The 16,299-nt window shown below is 39.1% G+C and overlaps 1 protein-coding gene across 4 annotated transcripts in view; it reads right to left on the bottom strand.

Moving 5' to 3' along the window:
- Positions 1 to 16,299, bottom strand: part of LOC127797084 (double-strand break repair protein MRE11) — a 60,123-nt gene that overhangs the window by 12,364 nt on the left and 31,460 nt on the right. For 3 of the 4 annotated variants that reach the window (XM_052329599.1, XM_052329598.1, XM_052329601.1), the window contains 2 exons: positions 13,277 to 13,379; positions 12,647 to 12,844 (listed from right to left, as the gene is read on the bottom strand). In XM_052329599.1, coding sequence (XP_052185559.1) covers positions 12,647 to 12,844; positions 13,277 to 13,379 — 301 coding nt within the window. The remainder of the gene's footprint in view (positions 1 to 12,646; positions 12,845 to 13,276; positions 13,380 to 16,299) is intronic. The other variant, XM_052329600.1, reaches the window with a different exon arrangement.

Here is a 16,299-nt window from a genome sequence, read left to right as displayed (position 1 = left end):
TTACAAGATTACCCCCCTTTTATTATATTCCTATTACAACATTGACCCTCCTATACTCCTAGGTACATGACAATTCCCTCCGCCTTAAAATGTTTCTTGTCCCCAAAAAACTTATTATCATTGAGTTGCTCTTTCTTCATCCAATTCCAACCTTTTCTATTTGCTTCATTCGTCTTTCCTTCTTTCTCCTCTTAGGCCTCTTCTTCTTTGTTCTTAAGTTTGCAAGATCCATCCCAAACATAATTTGGCTTAAAGCTGCAATAGAAGCAACCTGATTGGCCTCAATGATTTCAAGTTCAAATCTGTGAGTGCTTGATGAAATAGGAGATCGAAGCTTAGAGTCCTCAACATTGTTGTCTATGTTTCTTATGAATAGAGTTCGAGATGGTTGTTCCCCATGAGGACGTTCTCCAGAAATCAAACTAATAGATCCTCCAAAATGACAATAAGGAAAGATATCCTTTCTCAAGTCCAATTCTCCAACACTGCCAAAGAAATCCAAATCTTTAGTATCATCTCCAGCCTTGGGTTGGGGCACATAATCAACCCCATCAATCACCCCCGACAGTAAGTCATCGCCATTAGGGAAAGGTTTTCCAATAATTTGTGCCTCAATTCCCTTAAGGGATTTAAAAGGTTCCTCTTCCTCATAGTGAGAAGTTGCAACACCAATAGGATGGCTACCTGGATCAGAAAGTTGAAAGAACTTCACTATCTAGGATTCCACTGACCTCGATTTCTCTAGGGCCGATGAAGCAACTGAATTTCTGTCTTATATTCCTATTCTTCCATCCATTTGCACACCAAGCTTCTGACCAGATAAGGAAAGAAGTTCAACAGAGTCATGATAATTAGGCTTTGATGCCTCAATGTTGTAATTCCTGTCATTGTATCAAGGTTCCCCAACCATTAAACCAGCTGTCCCTGGCAGTAATTCTGCCACATTTTCGTCTCGTTCCTTGGAATTTTTCTGAAGCTCACTCTCAACATTTTTCTCCTCCACATCAACAGCCCCTCCTTCCTTGTGTTTGCTGGAATTTCCCTCTAAATGAACTTCTCTTTCAACCATTTCAGATTGTTTCTTTGCCTTTGCTGCCCTATTAATCTCTTCATCACAAATTCCCTTTGGATAATGCCATTCACCACCAATATCATCACCAATGGTGCATTCCTCCTTGATAATTCTGCTGGAACCTGTACACTTCTTCCACTCCACCTTGGAAATAGGTAGTGAATCCGCTCCTCGACTTCTTGCTTTCTCCTTCGGTTGCTCTATTTTAAGGAAATCCTCTTTGTTAAAACTCCCATGATAATCCTCAAAGAATTCTTCAGGAAGCTGTAATGATACTTCTTAGTATCATTGCAAACTCCTGCAATTGTTCGTGTAGCATGCGGCCAAATTCCTTGCTCGATTCATGTACAACACTTCTTGTTACCTTGTCTGATTGGCTGATCCCCGTCTCCAACTTCTTTTCCCATGCATACGGCTCCTGGTCAAACTTCCCCTGATGTCTACCTCCAGCTGAAAATGCAGCATCCTGCTTCTGCCAGTTAGGCTCCCATGGTTTCATGTAGGCTTTGCTCGTCATGGCAGAAAAAAATCCTAAATCACGATTGCAGTAGCTGAAGTCTGCTGGTTCCGTAGCTGCTGTGAGACAGTCTTTGATCCCTTTAGAAACAAATCAGAACCAATTTGGTCACGTCGCCTTTAATTATCAGCCGACACACACCTCCTCTTGCGTCGGAATCAATTCCGAGATTTACTCAGAAATTTCCTTGTTGCTTCTCTGTCTCCAATGCCTAACTCTCTGGAATTGTTGGAATTGCACCAGAAGAATAAACCAAAGGCTAAGGAATTGCTCTAGGAGTCGCTGAAACACGTTTCCGATTGGCCTCCGAGATTCGCTCGCTCCTTTTCACTTTCAAATTCACAAGAGAAGTTATCAGAAATTCGGTATCACCAAAGCCGCCTGGCTTGTTTCGCCGCCACGATCGCTGGACTTTGCAACTTCTTGTGATATAATTGGCTCAGCTCAACCCCTTACAAATCGCCCGCTCTGTGACACCTTCCAATTCAGAATCACCTGGGCTATTTGTCTCCTTTGATCAATTGTGATGCAACCAATGGAATTCTCTGGAATTGAGAATCGATGGCTGCAGTAATCTATGAATTGGCTCCCAAATCTGTCGAAATTGCTTCGCTCATCCACTTCGAACAACTTATTGCAATTCGCAGCTGAGCGTCAACCTTCTGCTCGCTTCCAAGAAAAGTCGAACAACTCTTCCAGACCACAAGTTGTGGTCGCTTGTACCTCAACTTCCCATATCTGCTGCACTACTCTGATTTGGACTTCAAATTCAACTCGGTATCACCATCGGCCTCTCCTTCGCACACCAATTCCGAGCAAGATTTATTAAAATTCGCTGTCATTCGTCAACTTCTTCAATTCCGCTGAGTCCTGATTCCACACCCAATCACCGTCCAACACTCCAAGTCGGCCAATTGTTCGCCTATGATCGCAATTGCCGTTGATCCTTAATTGTTCAAGAATCTGGACTAGCCTCAATCGCTTGCCTCAATCACACGCCTTAACAATCTGGATCTTACGCACTGATACAAAACTTTTAGATCCTTAGCCAAAAATCATCGGAATCACTTACTGGAATGAATTGGAATTGTCGGAACTCTAGAATGCGCTTGAATCACGGCTCTGCTTCTCCGTCCTTCCTTGTTCGACTGCAACAATGTTGCTTGTTTTGATCGCAACTTTGACGTGGACTGTCGGAATTTAGTCTAGCTCGCCTTTGAGTCTCCGATAAGAATTGCCAACGTCACAACCTAGAATTGATTGAAATCACAGTCAAGGATTGACTGCTCTGATACCAATTGTCACAGCCCTAGGGTTTGGCTAGGGTTGTGATAGGAATTTGGAAGGATTTAGGGAAGAGAAAGCAGAAAGGGAGGGAGAATAAAAACTGAAACAGAGAGAAATGGGGAGGAAAGAGAAGAAGAACCAAGAGAGAGAATTAAGAGAGAGAATAGAGTTTGAAATTTCAATTCATCAATTCAAGCATATCCAATAAACTCCTAATAGCAGCATTATATAGGCATCATTGACTTCTAACAGCCTAACCACTTGCTAACAATATATCCTAACAGTTATTATAAACCTATTACAAGATTACCCCCATTTTATTATATTCCTATTACAACATTGACCCCCCTATACTCCTAGGTACATGACATCAGTTTTGTACAACTATATAAGGAGTCTCTTGTTCTGCAGTAAATAAGAGAAAGAATCTGAAAATTCCAACAAATTGTAACAGAGCATTGTGAAAAAACAAAAGGAGAGGTAAAACCAAAGAGTTTCTCCTATGGCTTGAAATAGTGCAGCCTTGCCAACACCACCTGTGTTTACAGGAGAAAATTACCATTTTTGATCAGTTAAAATGATTTTTTTTTTTTTCCCCTGGCCTATGATCTATGGGAAATGGTTGAGAGATTATGAATTGGAGGAAGTAGAGTATCCTACTCTGCAGCAAATTGGGCAACAGAAGGATTTGTCATCAAGAAATTACAAAGCATTATCTTTCCTTCAAGTAAAGTCTTAGGCGCCATTTTTCCAAGAATACCTGCTGCTACAACAGTGAAGGAGGCTTGGGATGTACTTGATGAGTTTGAAGGTTCAAAGAGAATATGAGCAATCAAACTACTCAATGTGAAGAGAGAGTTTGATATGCTGAAGATGAAGGAAAATGTCACGAACCTAGGGTTCGTGATAGGCTAAAGAGGAATTGGGGAAGAAAATCAAATTGTAGGAGGAAGAAATCAGTAGTTAGAGGGAGAGATATTAAGGGAAAGAGAGGGAGAAATAGAGAACAGAAAAGAGAGGAAGAAGAACGAGAGAGGAAGAATGGTAGAGGAAAGAAAATGGAATTTCAATTCAATAATTTTCAGCATACCATCCCCTCCATTTACATCAGCCTTATATAAGCATATTTGTCCCCTAACAGCCTTGCACATGCAGCCATGTGCACCTAATTAATTGCTAAAATATCCCTAACAAATTATTCTACCCTATTACAATAATACCCTTTTATTACTCATAGGGTCATGACAATTCCCCCCTCCTTAAGGGAGTTTTTGTCCCCAAGAACTTGTCGCAAGTAGCCATTGCTCTTCATTCAATTCCAACCTTCTCTGTGCGGATAATCCTCCTTTCTTTCTTTCTACTTCTAGGTCTCTTCTTCTTCATTCTTAGGTTTTCAAGATCAATTTCAAGTATGAATTGGCCCAGAATTTCAATAGGGAAAACTTCATTACCATCCAAAACAAGTAAGAAGGGCAGATCTTCAGCCATTGTTGTTGTTACTCTATCCCCATTCAACCCACAGCCATGTTTTGCTGCAGAAATATCAACAGCAGCCTCAAAATGCAGCAATGGAGGTTCGTATTCTTTCCTTGAATACTCATACCAAGGCTGTTTGTGAGCATTAACATTAGGAGATGCTGCAACTTCACTTCCAGCCAACAATTGCTCAATAATTGACACCTGGCCAAGTGTTTCAGCACTAGTAAGAGCGCTTGAGAGGCTGTCAATTGATTGAGTGTCATCCTCCAATCCCTTTTCCTCACTTTTTTCTTCCTCCTCCTCTTCCCCTTCTTCCTTAAAGTTGGACTGCTCTTGTTGCAGAATCCCAAAAACATCACCATCAAAAACTTCTTTTCCAAAGGAATCGGTGTGTTCCTTTAATTCTCCTTTTGCCCACACACCTTGTACCGAACCCCCGCAAAGTCTGCTATTGCTGCCAGCATTATCATTATCGTCACCTTTCTTGTCCATTCCACCTAGGCCGATATACTTCTTCCACTCTGTATTGGAGGTAGGCAATGAATCTGCTTCTTGCCTCCTAAATTTCTCCTTCAGCTGCTCCATTTTAAGAAACTCCTCCTTATTAAAACTTCCATGATAGTCATCAAAGTATTCGACAGGAAAACTGTAATGATACTCCTTAGATAGTATCATTGCAAATTCTTGCAACTTCTCGCAAAACATTCGACCGACTTCCTTGCACTCTTCATCAAACCCACTGCTGGTTCCTTTGTCCAATTGGCTAATCCCCTTCTTATGTTCCTTGTTGTTGCCAACTGAAAATGCAGCCTTCTTTGGCTGCCATTAAAGCTCCATTCCAGCTGAAAATAAAGTATTCATCTGCAGCAATTAAGGCTCCAATGGTCTCATATATGCACTGCTACCCATGGCCGAATTTTCACCAACAACATATTTCGACGGCCAAGAAATGGGAGTTCTATACATGCTTCTGGTTTTCCTTTCCACTTTGACCCAAGTTAGCCAAAAATTTACTACCAAAATCTTCCTCTTGTTTCCTCTGCTCACAGCCTCAACGTAATTCAATAGCCAAGGCAATTCGAAAGAGGTTAACAGTAATTCACAGTCGAAATTTTCCTCTTGTCTCCCCTTACTTACAGCTTAGATTTTTTTATTGGAATTTCCGCTTGCGGAATACCTCTTCACTAATTCGCTGATCAATCCCTTCGCCGGAGCCACGGACAAGTCGCCTTAAGCCTTACTCGCAGCTTCCAAAGTCACCAGTGCTTCAACACTGACTTCCGTTTCTATAAACACCTACCACAAAGCGTTCATCTTCTGCTTTTCCTCCACAATTTGAACCGAGACCATAGTTCTGAAAGGCGCAGCGAGGCGCAAAAGGTTCTAGAGCCTGAGGCGCGAGGCACACGAGGCGAGGCGTGCCTTTGCGAAGCGAGACGCACCTTTTAGAAAAAAAACTTAAAATCTTGTAAAATCATAAAAACTATCAAATTATCAATAATAAGTCATGCATATCATTAATGTTTCATTATCTTCAAATTCTAAACTAACAACATCAAAGTTGATTCATTCATCATGCAATTTGCTCATCCCTGTTATTTTTCTTCTTTTGCATGTACTCTCCAATCTCTTGTTTTATTGATGGAGGACATTTTGGAATAACTTTAGTATTCTCCACAATCAATAAACACTACAAGTCCACAATCAAGAAAATATTTTCATTATGAAAAATGCTATTTTTCTAGGTCTGGAAGATTAGCGCATTATAAGGAAACATATAAGAAAATATTTTTATTTTGAAAAACTATCTCCCGGTATTTTGATAGCTAATATTCATTGTTGTTAAAATGATTTTTAATGAATTTTTCAAGAAATAGTAGGTATGTATTTTGGGGGTGGTAAAATCGCTAAATTCTGAGTTTGTACTAAAACCAAAATTGTACTAAAACCAAAATTCTATATTTTTATTGTTATGGATTTTGATTTTTTAGATATTTTTATTGAATCCAAATGGGGGGTACTTTCTTATTTACATTTATGTATTAAAGTAAATGGAAGGTAAAATATAAATAAAAGAAAATGTGGACATTTACTTAAACTAAAGAAATGTAAATAAATTGTGATGTATGCATGCTAAAACTGAGAAAAGGGGAGGCTGGAGAGGAAAGGAAGAGAGGATGCAAGCACGGGTTTCATGAGGCGCGCCTAGGCGCACCTCGCGCCTCACCTTGCAAGGCGAGCGCCTTGCTGAAACCGCCTCACCTTGCAAGGCGAGCGCCTTGCTAAAACCACCTCGCCTCAGCCCAGGCGAGGCGCCAAATTGGAGCCTTAAGGCGCCTTGCGCCTAGGCGCGCCTTTAATAACTTTCACCGAGACTCCTCTGACTTGATCTGTCTCCTCTTCTCTTAAATTGAATTGACCCACAACCGAGGCTCAAGGATCTGCTAATGGAACTGGAATTCACGACCGAGAGTCATGGCGAACTCGTCTTCAATATTCCAACTCAAATCTACTACAATCACGAAGGCCAAGAATTAATCCTCCGCCGAGAGCCCACCCAAACTCACTGGAATGCTAGAACTCGCTGATACTGTTGAAATTGTTGCTCGATCAATCCAAGTCCAATTCCTCCTTGCACTGGTCGCCACCCAATCATCGACCAAAAGCTCCAATCGTGAATCCTCCTGGCTTGCTCACCTTCAATTCTGGACAAGATTGGAATCTTAGCCACGAGCCATCAACCTCTTGTAGTGATCGCTCTCCACACAAGATTACAGCGGATTCAAGATTGCCCAAGCTCTGTGTGCGTTTGCTGAGATTCAATGACTACCCCCACTCGCTTCCACTTCTCGCCTTCCTTTCTCGCCAGAATCAACTCCTTTGTCTCACCCAACCGTCTTTGACAGACTCCCACACCAATCATAACAACTAGCCGAGGATGGTAAGGCTCTGCTCACGATTGCTACGAATTCACAATTGCCTCCCGCTGACTTCTTCTTCTCACACAATCACCGACCACAGGCTGGAGGACCACTGCCCTCCTCGAGTTCGCCTTAATCGACAAGTCCTCGGGATCCAATTACAATCGCGGTAGGCTCCGATCGCACTACTAAAATGGTTCAACTCCGTCGCGGCTCTCCTTTAGATCCGAGTTGACACTCACCTGCTGCGCCTTCCAATTCTGAATTGAGGGAGCTTGCTGGCTTGGAGATTAACACCTTCCAACACCTAATCACCTTCCAGATCTCCAGAGTCCCTAGAACACCGCCCAGCCAAGTTGCCTCCAAATCACCAACGAAAATCACTTCCTCGTTGCTCCAGTCACTGGTTATGGGCTCGATTCTCTCTGGGTTAATTCTTCTATAATGGTCGGAATCCCCTTCTGAACAAGGTGGGCAGCTCGCCTCACCCGAACAGTCAGAATTGCTTCTCGACCCAAAAATTGCAACACCATCGTGCCTTTCGATCGACCCAAAAATTGCAGCACCATCGTGCCTTTCGATCTAGCGGCCACGCCCACAGAATTCCGAACGGAGTTCCCGATCAAAACTACCACAGCCACACCTATAGGAAGCTTACCGGTCTGGGTCGTAATGGTTTGGGCCGTCGATATCCGTCTAGCCTTAATCAGTAACGACATTCGCCGAGGAACGATGCTCTAATACCATTTGTCACGAACCTAGGGTTCGTGATAGGTTAAAGAGGAATTGAGGAAGAAAATCAGATTGTAGGAGGGAGAAATCAATAGTTAAAGGGAGAGATATTAAGGGAAAGAGAGGGAGAAATAGAGAACAGAAAAGAAAGGAAGAAGAACGAGAGAGGAAGAATGGTAGAGGAAAGAAAATGGAATTTCAATTCAATAATTTTCAGCATACCATCCCCTCCATTTACATCAGCCTTATATAGGCATATGTCCCCTAACAGCCTTGCACATGCAGCCATGTGCACCTAACTAATTGCTAGAATATCCCTAACAAACTATTCTACCCTATTACAATAATACCCTTTTATTACCCATAGGGTCATGACAGAAAATGAAAAGGTAATTGACTAAGTCACCGAACTTACTCAATTGTTAACCAAATGAAGATGCATGGTGAAGAACTTGAAGATAAGAAGAAAGTTGAAAAGGTTCTTATCAGTTTGCCAGAGAGATTTGAAGCAAAAGTTTCAGCTTTGGAGGAGAGAAAAGATCTCAATACTCTGATGCTCAGTAAGCTTATTGGATCTTTGCCATCCCATGAGCCTACATAAACCTAGGACTGTGGAAGAAAACGAAGCTGCATTCCAAGCAAGGCTAAAACCAAAACCATCATCTTCTAGAGATGGTAAGACGCGAACACGAAGGGTCACAATCAAACTAAGTTGAGCCTCAACTTGGTGAGCCAATTTCTAGGCTAGAGCTCCAGCTCGAGCCTAAGCCTTAAAGCTCGACTCGGGCTCGGCTCATCAAAAGGTTGACGAGCCAAGCTCAAGTGCCTACTAGTTCAGGCTTAAGCTTGAATTTGTTAGAATTATTTTTTAAAAACCTGATAATCTAATATGCATATAATCAACAAACATAACCTTAAACAAAACCTGATAATTAACAAATATAACCTCAACATGATAATCAACTAATAATAACTTCAAAGTACAATAAACATAATATCGTTCACTTTAATTATATATACATATATTATACCATGTTAAACGATTAAATTAATACATATAATAATTTTAAACATATTCAATTTAATTATATTATTATAATATTTTAAAGTTTGATAATTTTATATTAAATAATATATTTATATAATTATAAATACACGTATTAATGTATTTATAAATGAGCTTGTTTATGAGTTATTTGCAAACTTCTAATCAAGTATGTCTACGAGTCTCTAATCAAACCTACTACTATTCACGAGTCTCTCATCGAACATATTCGTTAGCTTTAATGAGTCGAGCTTTATTGAGTTCAAGCTCGGCTCGTTTACCTTAACGAATGAATTCAAACGAGCTTTTATTGACCTGAACACCAAGCCGCTCGCAAACGGCTTGGCTCATTTGCGACCCTACCTACAAGTGATAGATCAAGAAAGGTAAGCAGCCTGAAATTGGAAAAGGAGGTAAATTTTGTCCTTGCGGAATTTGCAAAAGGGCTAACCACCTAGAAAAAAGATTGTTGGTATAAGGGAAAACCTAAATGTAGACATTACGAAGAGGGGTTGGCCATATTGAGAGAAATTGTAGCCTGAAAGCAGCTGAACCAACAACAGGTTCAACAAGCAAATTTTACTGAAAATGAGGCTCAAGAGGAGATTTCTTTTTCATGGTTATGCAGATGAAAAGTTCTAATTCTGATCCATGGTTTCTAGACAGTGCATGTGCTCAGCGTATGACTAGGGACACAGACTTGTTTACCAAACTAGTATCACTTGAAAAGTCTGTTAAAATGGGCAACAGAGAGGTATCAGTCACTGGCAGATGCACTGTGGCTATTCAGATTGCTTCAGGTATTAAATTTACTTCTGATGTCTTATTAGTACCTGATTTGGATCAAAACTTGCTGACTGAGGGTCAAATGATGTAAAATGGTTACTTTGATGTTTGAAAACAAGCCCAGTAGAGTAATAGATCCTGCTGGAATTGAACTTGCAAATGTGCCTATGGAAGATCGAAGGTTTCCATTAAATGGTGAGATGGCTAGGTAAACAACATAGAATATCTTTCCCTACAAGTGGTGCAAGAAGAGCAAACGAGAAGCTTGAATTTGGTTCACAGTGATGCATGTGGACCAATGAGGGCTCCTTCACATGGTGGTAATTGGTATTTCATTCTTTTTATTGATGATTACACCTGGATGACCTGGGTTTATTTTCTCAAACAAAAATCTCAAGTGTTTTCAGTGTTTGGGAAGTTTGTCCTTGGTTGAATCTCAAAGTGGCTGCAAATTAAAGACATTTAGGTGGGACAATGGAAAAGAATAGACTTCATCAGAATTCAACCAAATTTATGAAGACCAGGGGTCGAGCACCAACTATCTATCAGCTATTCTCCACAACAGAATGGGTTCTCTGAAAGAAAAAATGGGGCAGTACTTGAGATGGCTAGGTGCATGATTTCTGAGAAGCAATTACCAAAAGCCTTCTGATAGAAGCGTGGAGTGGACATAAATCATCTGCGAAGAATGAGAAAGGAATCATAGTTGGCTATATAGCTCATAGTAAAAAAGGCTATACAGTTTACCATATCAAAACTGGGAAAGTGTTCACCAACAGAGATATCCAAATATATGAAGATGCTTATTAGAATTGGGAGTCACATCAAGTAGAAAGAAAGCCCATCACATTCATTTTGAAAGGTGAAAATGTTGACTCTATTCATCAATCAGATTCGAAATTTGAATCTGATGGAAGATACACCAATGTGAGGAACCAAGTCTCTTTCTGAGATTTATCGAAGGCATAACAGGACTATTGTAGAACCTACCATCTATGCAGACGCAAACAAAGTTGAAGAGTGGTATTCTGCTATGAAGAAGAAATTGCAATGATAAAGAAAAATGATACTTGGCAGCTAGTTAGCACACTCGAAATCAAACAAGCCCCTGGTGTTACAAGGGTATTCAGGATAAAATTAATTCCTGATGGTTCTATTCACAAGTATAAAGCAAGACTCGTGGTCCAAGGGTATTCACAGCAGCCAGGGATTGACTATGAGGATACTTTCGCTCCTGTGGGCCAGAATGGATAAAATCAGGATCTTAATTGCACTTGCAGCTCAAATGATGTGGGAAATCTATCATTTGGATGTCAAGTCAACGCTTTTAAACGGCCATCTAGAAGAGGAAATTTGTGGTGATCAACCTGAGTATTCAAGGCAGTGGAGATAAACTTTACAAGCTTCAAAAGGCCTTGTATGGACTGAAACAGGCTCGTAGAGCTTGGGTACAACAGATTAATTCTTATTTGTGCAACAAAGGCTTCAAAAGGTGCAAGAATAATGCTGCATCTCATGTGAAAAGATTTTCTGATGGCAGAGTACTGATTGTATCTTTATATGTTGACGATTCACTTGTAACTGGTAGTACCCCAGATGAATTGCAGAAGTTTAAAGCTGAGATGAAGAATCATTTGGAGACAATTAATCTTGGAGACATGAAGTACCTCCCAGAATTTGAAATTCATAAGGATGGAATTTATCTCTCAACAAAAATATTCTCAAGAAATTCTGAAGAAATTCAAAATGCAGGACTGTAAACCAGCTCGAATGCCACTGGTTTTGAATAAGAAATTATCCAAAGAAGATGGTGATGATGCAACCACTTATAGAAGCTAGATTGGAAACCTACTGTACCTAACAACTACAAGACCTAATCTTATGTATTTACCTAGTCTATTGTCAAGATTTTTACAAAGACCTAATCAGACTCACTATGGTGCAGCAAAGAGGGTGCTCGGATATTTAAAAGGAACATTTCAACTCGGAATCTGGTATAGGCAGTCTGAAAATGGAAATCTGCAGGGATTTGTAGATAGTGACTGGGTTGGATCAGTTAAGGATCTGAAGAGTACATCAGGTTTTGTTTTTTCATTGGGGACAGGTGCATTTTCATGGAATTCAAAGAAACAGGAGGTTGTAGCATAGTCTACTGCTGAGGCAGAATATGAAGCAGCAGCAGCTGCTGCTACCAACCAAGTTATTTGGCTGACAAAAATCAAAAATCCTAGAGGATTTGGGAATGGAGCTGCAAGAGGCAATTGAGATTAGATATGACAATAAATCAGCTATTGGAATTGTTAAAAACCCTGTTCAGCATGGGAAAACTAAGCTCATCAATGTGAAGTTCCATTGTATAAGAGAAGTTGAGAAGAATAATGAAATTAAGTTTGGTCGTGGCAATTTAGAGGCACAAGTTGCTGATATTTTGACCAAGTCTCTTTCTAAAGCAAGGTCTCAAATATTGAGAGACATGCTTGGAATTTCCAGCAAAAATCTCTAGTATTAAGATATATGTGAGATTCTTGCAGGATATTTGGTATTTTGGTTATATTTTGAAGTTTAGTTTTGAATTTGAATTTTAAATTTTGTAATCCATTCCAGTATATCAGAATCCAGTTTAATGGAGTAAAAATAGGAGAACAAAAAATCTAAAAGTTCCAACACTATTGACAGATCAGAATTAAGAAATTATTTTTTTGGCTCCTCAATCATAAAGTGGCAATAATACAAGTCATTTTTAGAACATAGCATATTCTTCCGCAAGAAGCTAAATGAGGAAACATAATTCTTTAAGAACCACTTACCCGTGGTTGAGACTTGTTCACTCTCCTTTCCATGTCATCATCATCTTCTTCATCATCTTTGCTCATAAGCATTTTATGGACTGAAGATGAAGAGTTACCTGATTTTCTTCCCTGCTTAGAAGCTGGTATAGAACTTCTACCCCTTCCCCTTGGAGCAGCTCTTTTGCGTCCTTTGCCTTGATGATTTTCGCAATTGTCCTTTTAAAAAAGATACCAAATTGGCAAGGTAAGAGCAAGAAAATAAATTGAAATTACTTCCTGTATGCTAATTGTTGGCTTGGCTTGTCTTGAATAAATTATCTGCTTTTAAAATTTAAATGATTTGATTACAAGGACAAGATTTCTCCAAAATTTTCTTTTCTCTTCTCTTGCTCAAACATTTTTTTATTTTTTTATTTTTTTTTTGTTAGCAAGGGCCAAAAGGGGTGCATGGACCAGCATGCAAGTGGTGCAAGTATAGTTGGAATAAACTAATGCATGGAAATGGAAAACAAGAATTGGCTAATGTAATACTTTAATCAAACATGGCGTCACAGGATTTGTATGAATCATGCAACTTGGTGCATGACACAAAAATTAAGACCCTCGATACACGCCCAGAAAAAATAAAACAAAGAAAGGCATTCATACTGAGCTGTCGTTGACCTCATGTACTCCATTATTCCCTGCTTCATCACTTGAACTAGAATCCACATTATCCTCATCATCACCAATATTTTGCACCGATGCAGATCTGAAATAACACAGTTAGATAAGAAATTCTCTCTGGAAAGGATGTGTAGACAATTTCATATAATTGCAAAAAGACAGCAAGTTTTAGTGCATTCCAAAATCATTCTAGTTCAGGCAAAGTCTTTGTGAAATGAGTAAATCAACACCAAGGAAACATGGTAAACCAATTAGAATTTTCAACAGAATTTGCTTCTTCTATTGCGTAGATAAATAAATAGCCAACCACTAGCACCAGAAATGACCGCAATTTTCAATTTATACTAATAAAAACCAAATTAATCTGCTCAACTGCAATGATCCTGTATCAAATTTAGGCAGGTGACTTGTCAATTCTGTACTGCCAGGACAAAAGAAATGAACACAGGCAAACAAACAAGTAACAAAAACCTTTGGATTGCCTTTCCTCTGGTTTTTTATTTCTTCCGGTTAGGTCTAGATAATTTATCTTACTCACAGTGGATATTGCTTGAACCACCATCTCATCTAAAAGCTTAAACTAATAGATAGAGAGTTCACTTATCTTTATATTATTATTTTTACTCTCAACAGATGTGTCCACAGGTATGTCAAACATAATATTCTTTTAGTTTTGCTAATCATAAAGGGAATTCTTATTGTGTTTTCCTTTTTTATCGCCATTCTTCTGGTCAATCAATAAAGATATGCAAATGTAGCACTCATCTATATTTAGTCAACATTAGAAGGAAGAACCAAAAAAAAAACTACTTAGACGTTCGCTGCAATCCCCTTTAACCATGAAATATTATTACAGGGGACCATACACTAAACAGTTACTAAAGCCATCATGCACAACCAAAATGAGAGAGAGAGAGAGAGAACACCTTCTCAGAGTACTTTTGTTAGGCCATAATGATTGTATATAGTCTCATTCCAGCCAATCCGGAAGAAACATGAATCACTAATTAAATGTTCAAATATCATAATTACAAACTAATTAAAAACACAAAAAGATACCTAAGATGTTCAATCTCATCATAACAATAAATGCATATAAAGTTTGATACAAGCTACTGGTGATGGAAGCAAACCTATGGTTGGATGGGAATGGTCTTTAGCAGGGGTTTTGAAGCAAAGAGTTTGCACTTAGCAGAGATTGTGAATTTTGAGAAAAGAAGTCAAGCTGTTTCAATCTTTTCTCTCTTTTTTTTTTTTTTCCATTATTTTTTTTTTTTTCCGCTATAAAGACTAATTTGACACCCATACAGAAAATAGATCTTTAAAAATTGTGGGTTATTTAGTAGTTTGGATAAAAATCAACATGGCCTGGTTTTTTCAGTTTTACTGATTTGCAAAGAACTAGCTAGTTTTGACTGAACTCCGCCTGAGGATGTTATCCACTGCCGGTCCCAAGCCCGAATAAAGGAGGAGGGTTGTGTTAGGTAGCCGACAGCCAACGTAAAACTTAGTCGGATCCAAAACATGAACTCTAGACAAATTATGAAAAATCATTTGGGCGTGGACGTAACCCTTCATAGCGACGCGCTACACTGCCCCTGTGTAGTATCAAGTGAGCGAGGACCGCTGCATCGGCGCCCGGATGTAGTGACAAATGAGCAAGAGTTCTCGCATTTGCTTGGACGGATGTGGGTAAAGAAGTTAATCCAAAATCAAAATCAAAATCAAAACCAAATTCAAAAACAAAATCAAATTCAAAGTCAAGGCTAAAAACAAAATCATAGATTAAGGATTGGGTCATGGAACATAAGAACATTAACAGGCAAAGCTATGGAAGTGGTAGATACGATGATTAGGAGAAAAATTAATATTATGTGCCTTCAAGAGATGAGATGGGTAGGGAAAAAAGCAAAAACTTTATCAGAAGCTGGATATAAAATATGGTACACAGGAAATCATCGAGCAAAAAATGGAGTGGGGATTATTATGGATAAAAGCTTAGTAGATGAGGTAGTGGATGTAAAGAGAATAGGGGATAGGATTATTATGGTGAAGGTTAGTCTAGGAAGAATGACTATAAATATCGTTAGTACATATGCACCACAAGCGGGGTTAAGTGATGAGGTAAAAGCAAAATTCTGGGAGGACCTAAAGGGACTCATACAAATGATACCAAGAGGAGAGAAAGTGATTATATGAGGTGACTTAAATGAGCACGTGGGTAGAGACGGAAACGACTATAGAGAGATACATGGAGGGTATGGATTCGGGGAAATTAATAATGAGGGTAAGTCTATTCTAGATTTTGTTATGGCATATGGGCTCATCATAACCAATACTAAGTTCAAAAAACGGGACGAACACTTAATCACATATAAAAATATCACATCAAGCACCCAAATAGATTATTTTCTCATGAGACAAGAGGATCGGTTATATTGTAGGGATTGTAAGGTGATACCGGGAGAGTGTTTGACTACTCAACATAGACTTCTAGTACTTGACGTCCAAGTAAGAAATTGGAAGAGAAAAAATCACATAAAACAAAATCCAAGAATCAGGTGGTGGGATTTAAAAGGGGAGAAACAACTAATCTTCAAAGAAAAACTAAAGGGTAGAAGGGAATGGAATGGAGAAGAACAGACAAACCAAATGTGGAAAGAAATGGCTAATGCCCTGAGAAGCACGGCAAACGTAGTCCTTGGAGAGACAAATGGTAGAGCCCCTAACCTTAAGGAGTCTTGGTGGTGGAATGAATAGGTACAATTGAAAATTAAAAATAAGAAAACTTGCTATAAGGCTGTATATCAATGCAACAATGAAGAAAATCAAAAAAATTATAAAGAAGTAAGAAAGGTAGCAAAAAGAGCTATTAGTGAAGCAAGGTCAAAAGCATATGAGAATCTATATAAACGACTTGATACAAAAGATGGAGAAAGGGATATATATAAATTAGCTAAAGCAAGAGAAAGAAAAACATGGGATTTAAATCAAGTGAAATGCAT

Source organism: Diospyros lotus, chromosome 3 (assembly GCF_014633365.1).
Source record: "Diospyros lotus cultivar Yz01 chromosome 3, ASM1463336v1, whole genome shotgun sequence".
In the NCBI taxonomy this organism is placed as follows: Eukaryota; Viridiplantae; Streptophyta; class Magnoliopsida; order Ericales; family Ebenaceae; genus Diospyros; species Diospyros lotus.
The sequence above is the reverse complement of the archived record's forward strand: the minus strand, read 5'-3'. Positions and strand labels throughout refer to the sequence as shown.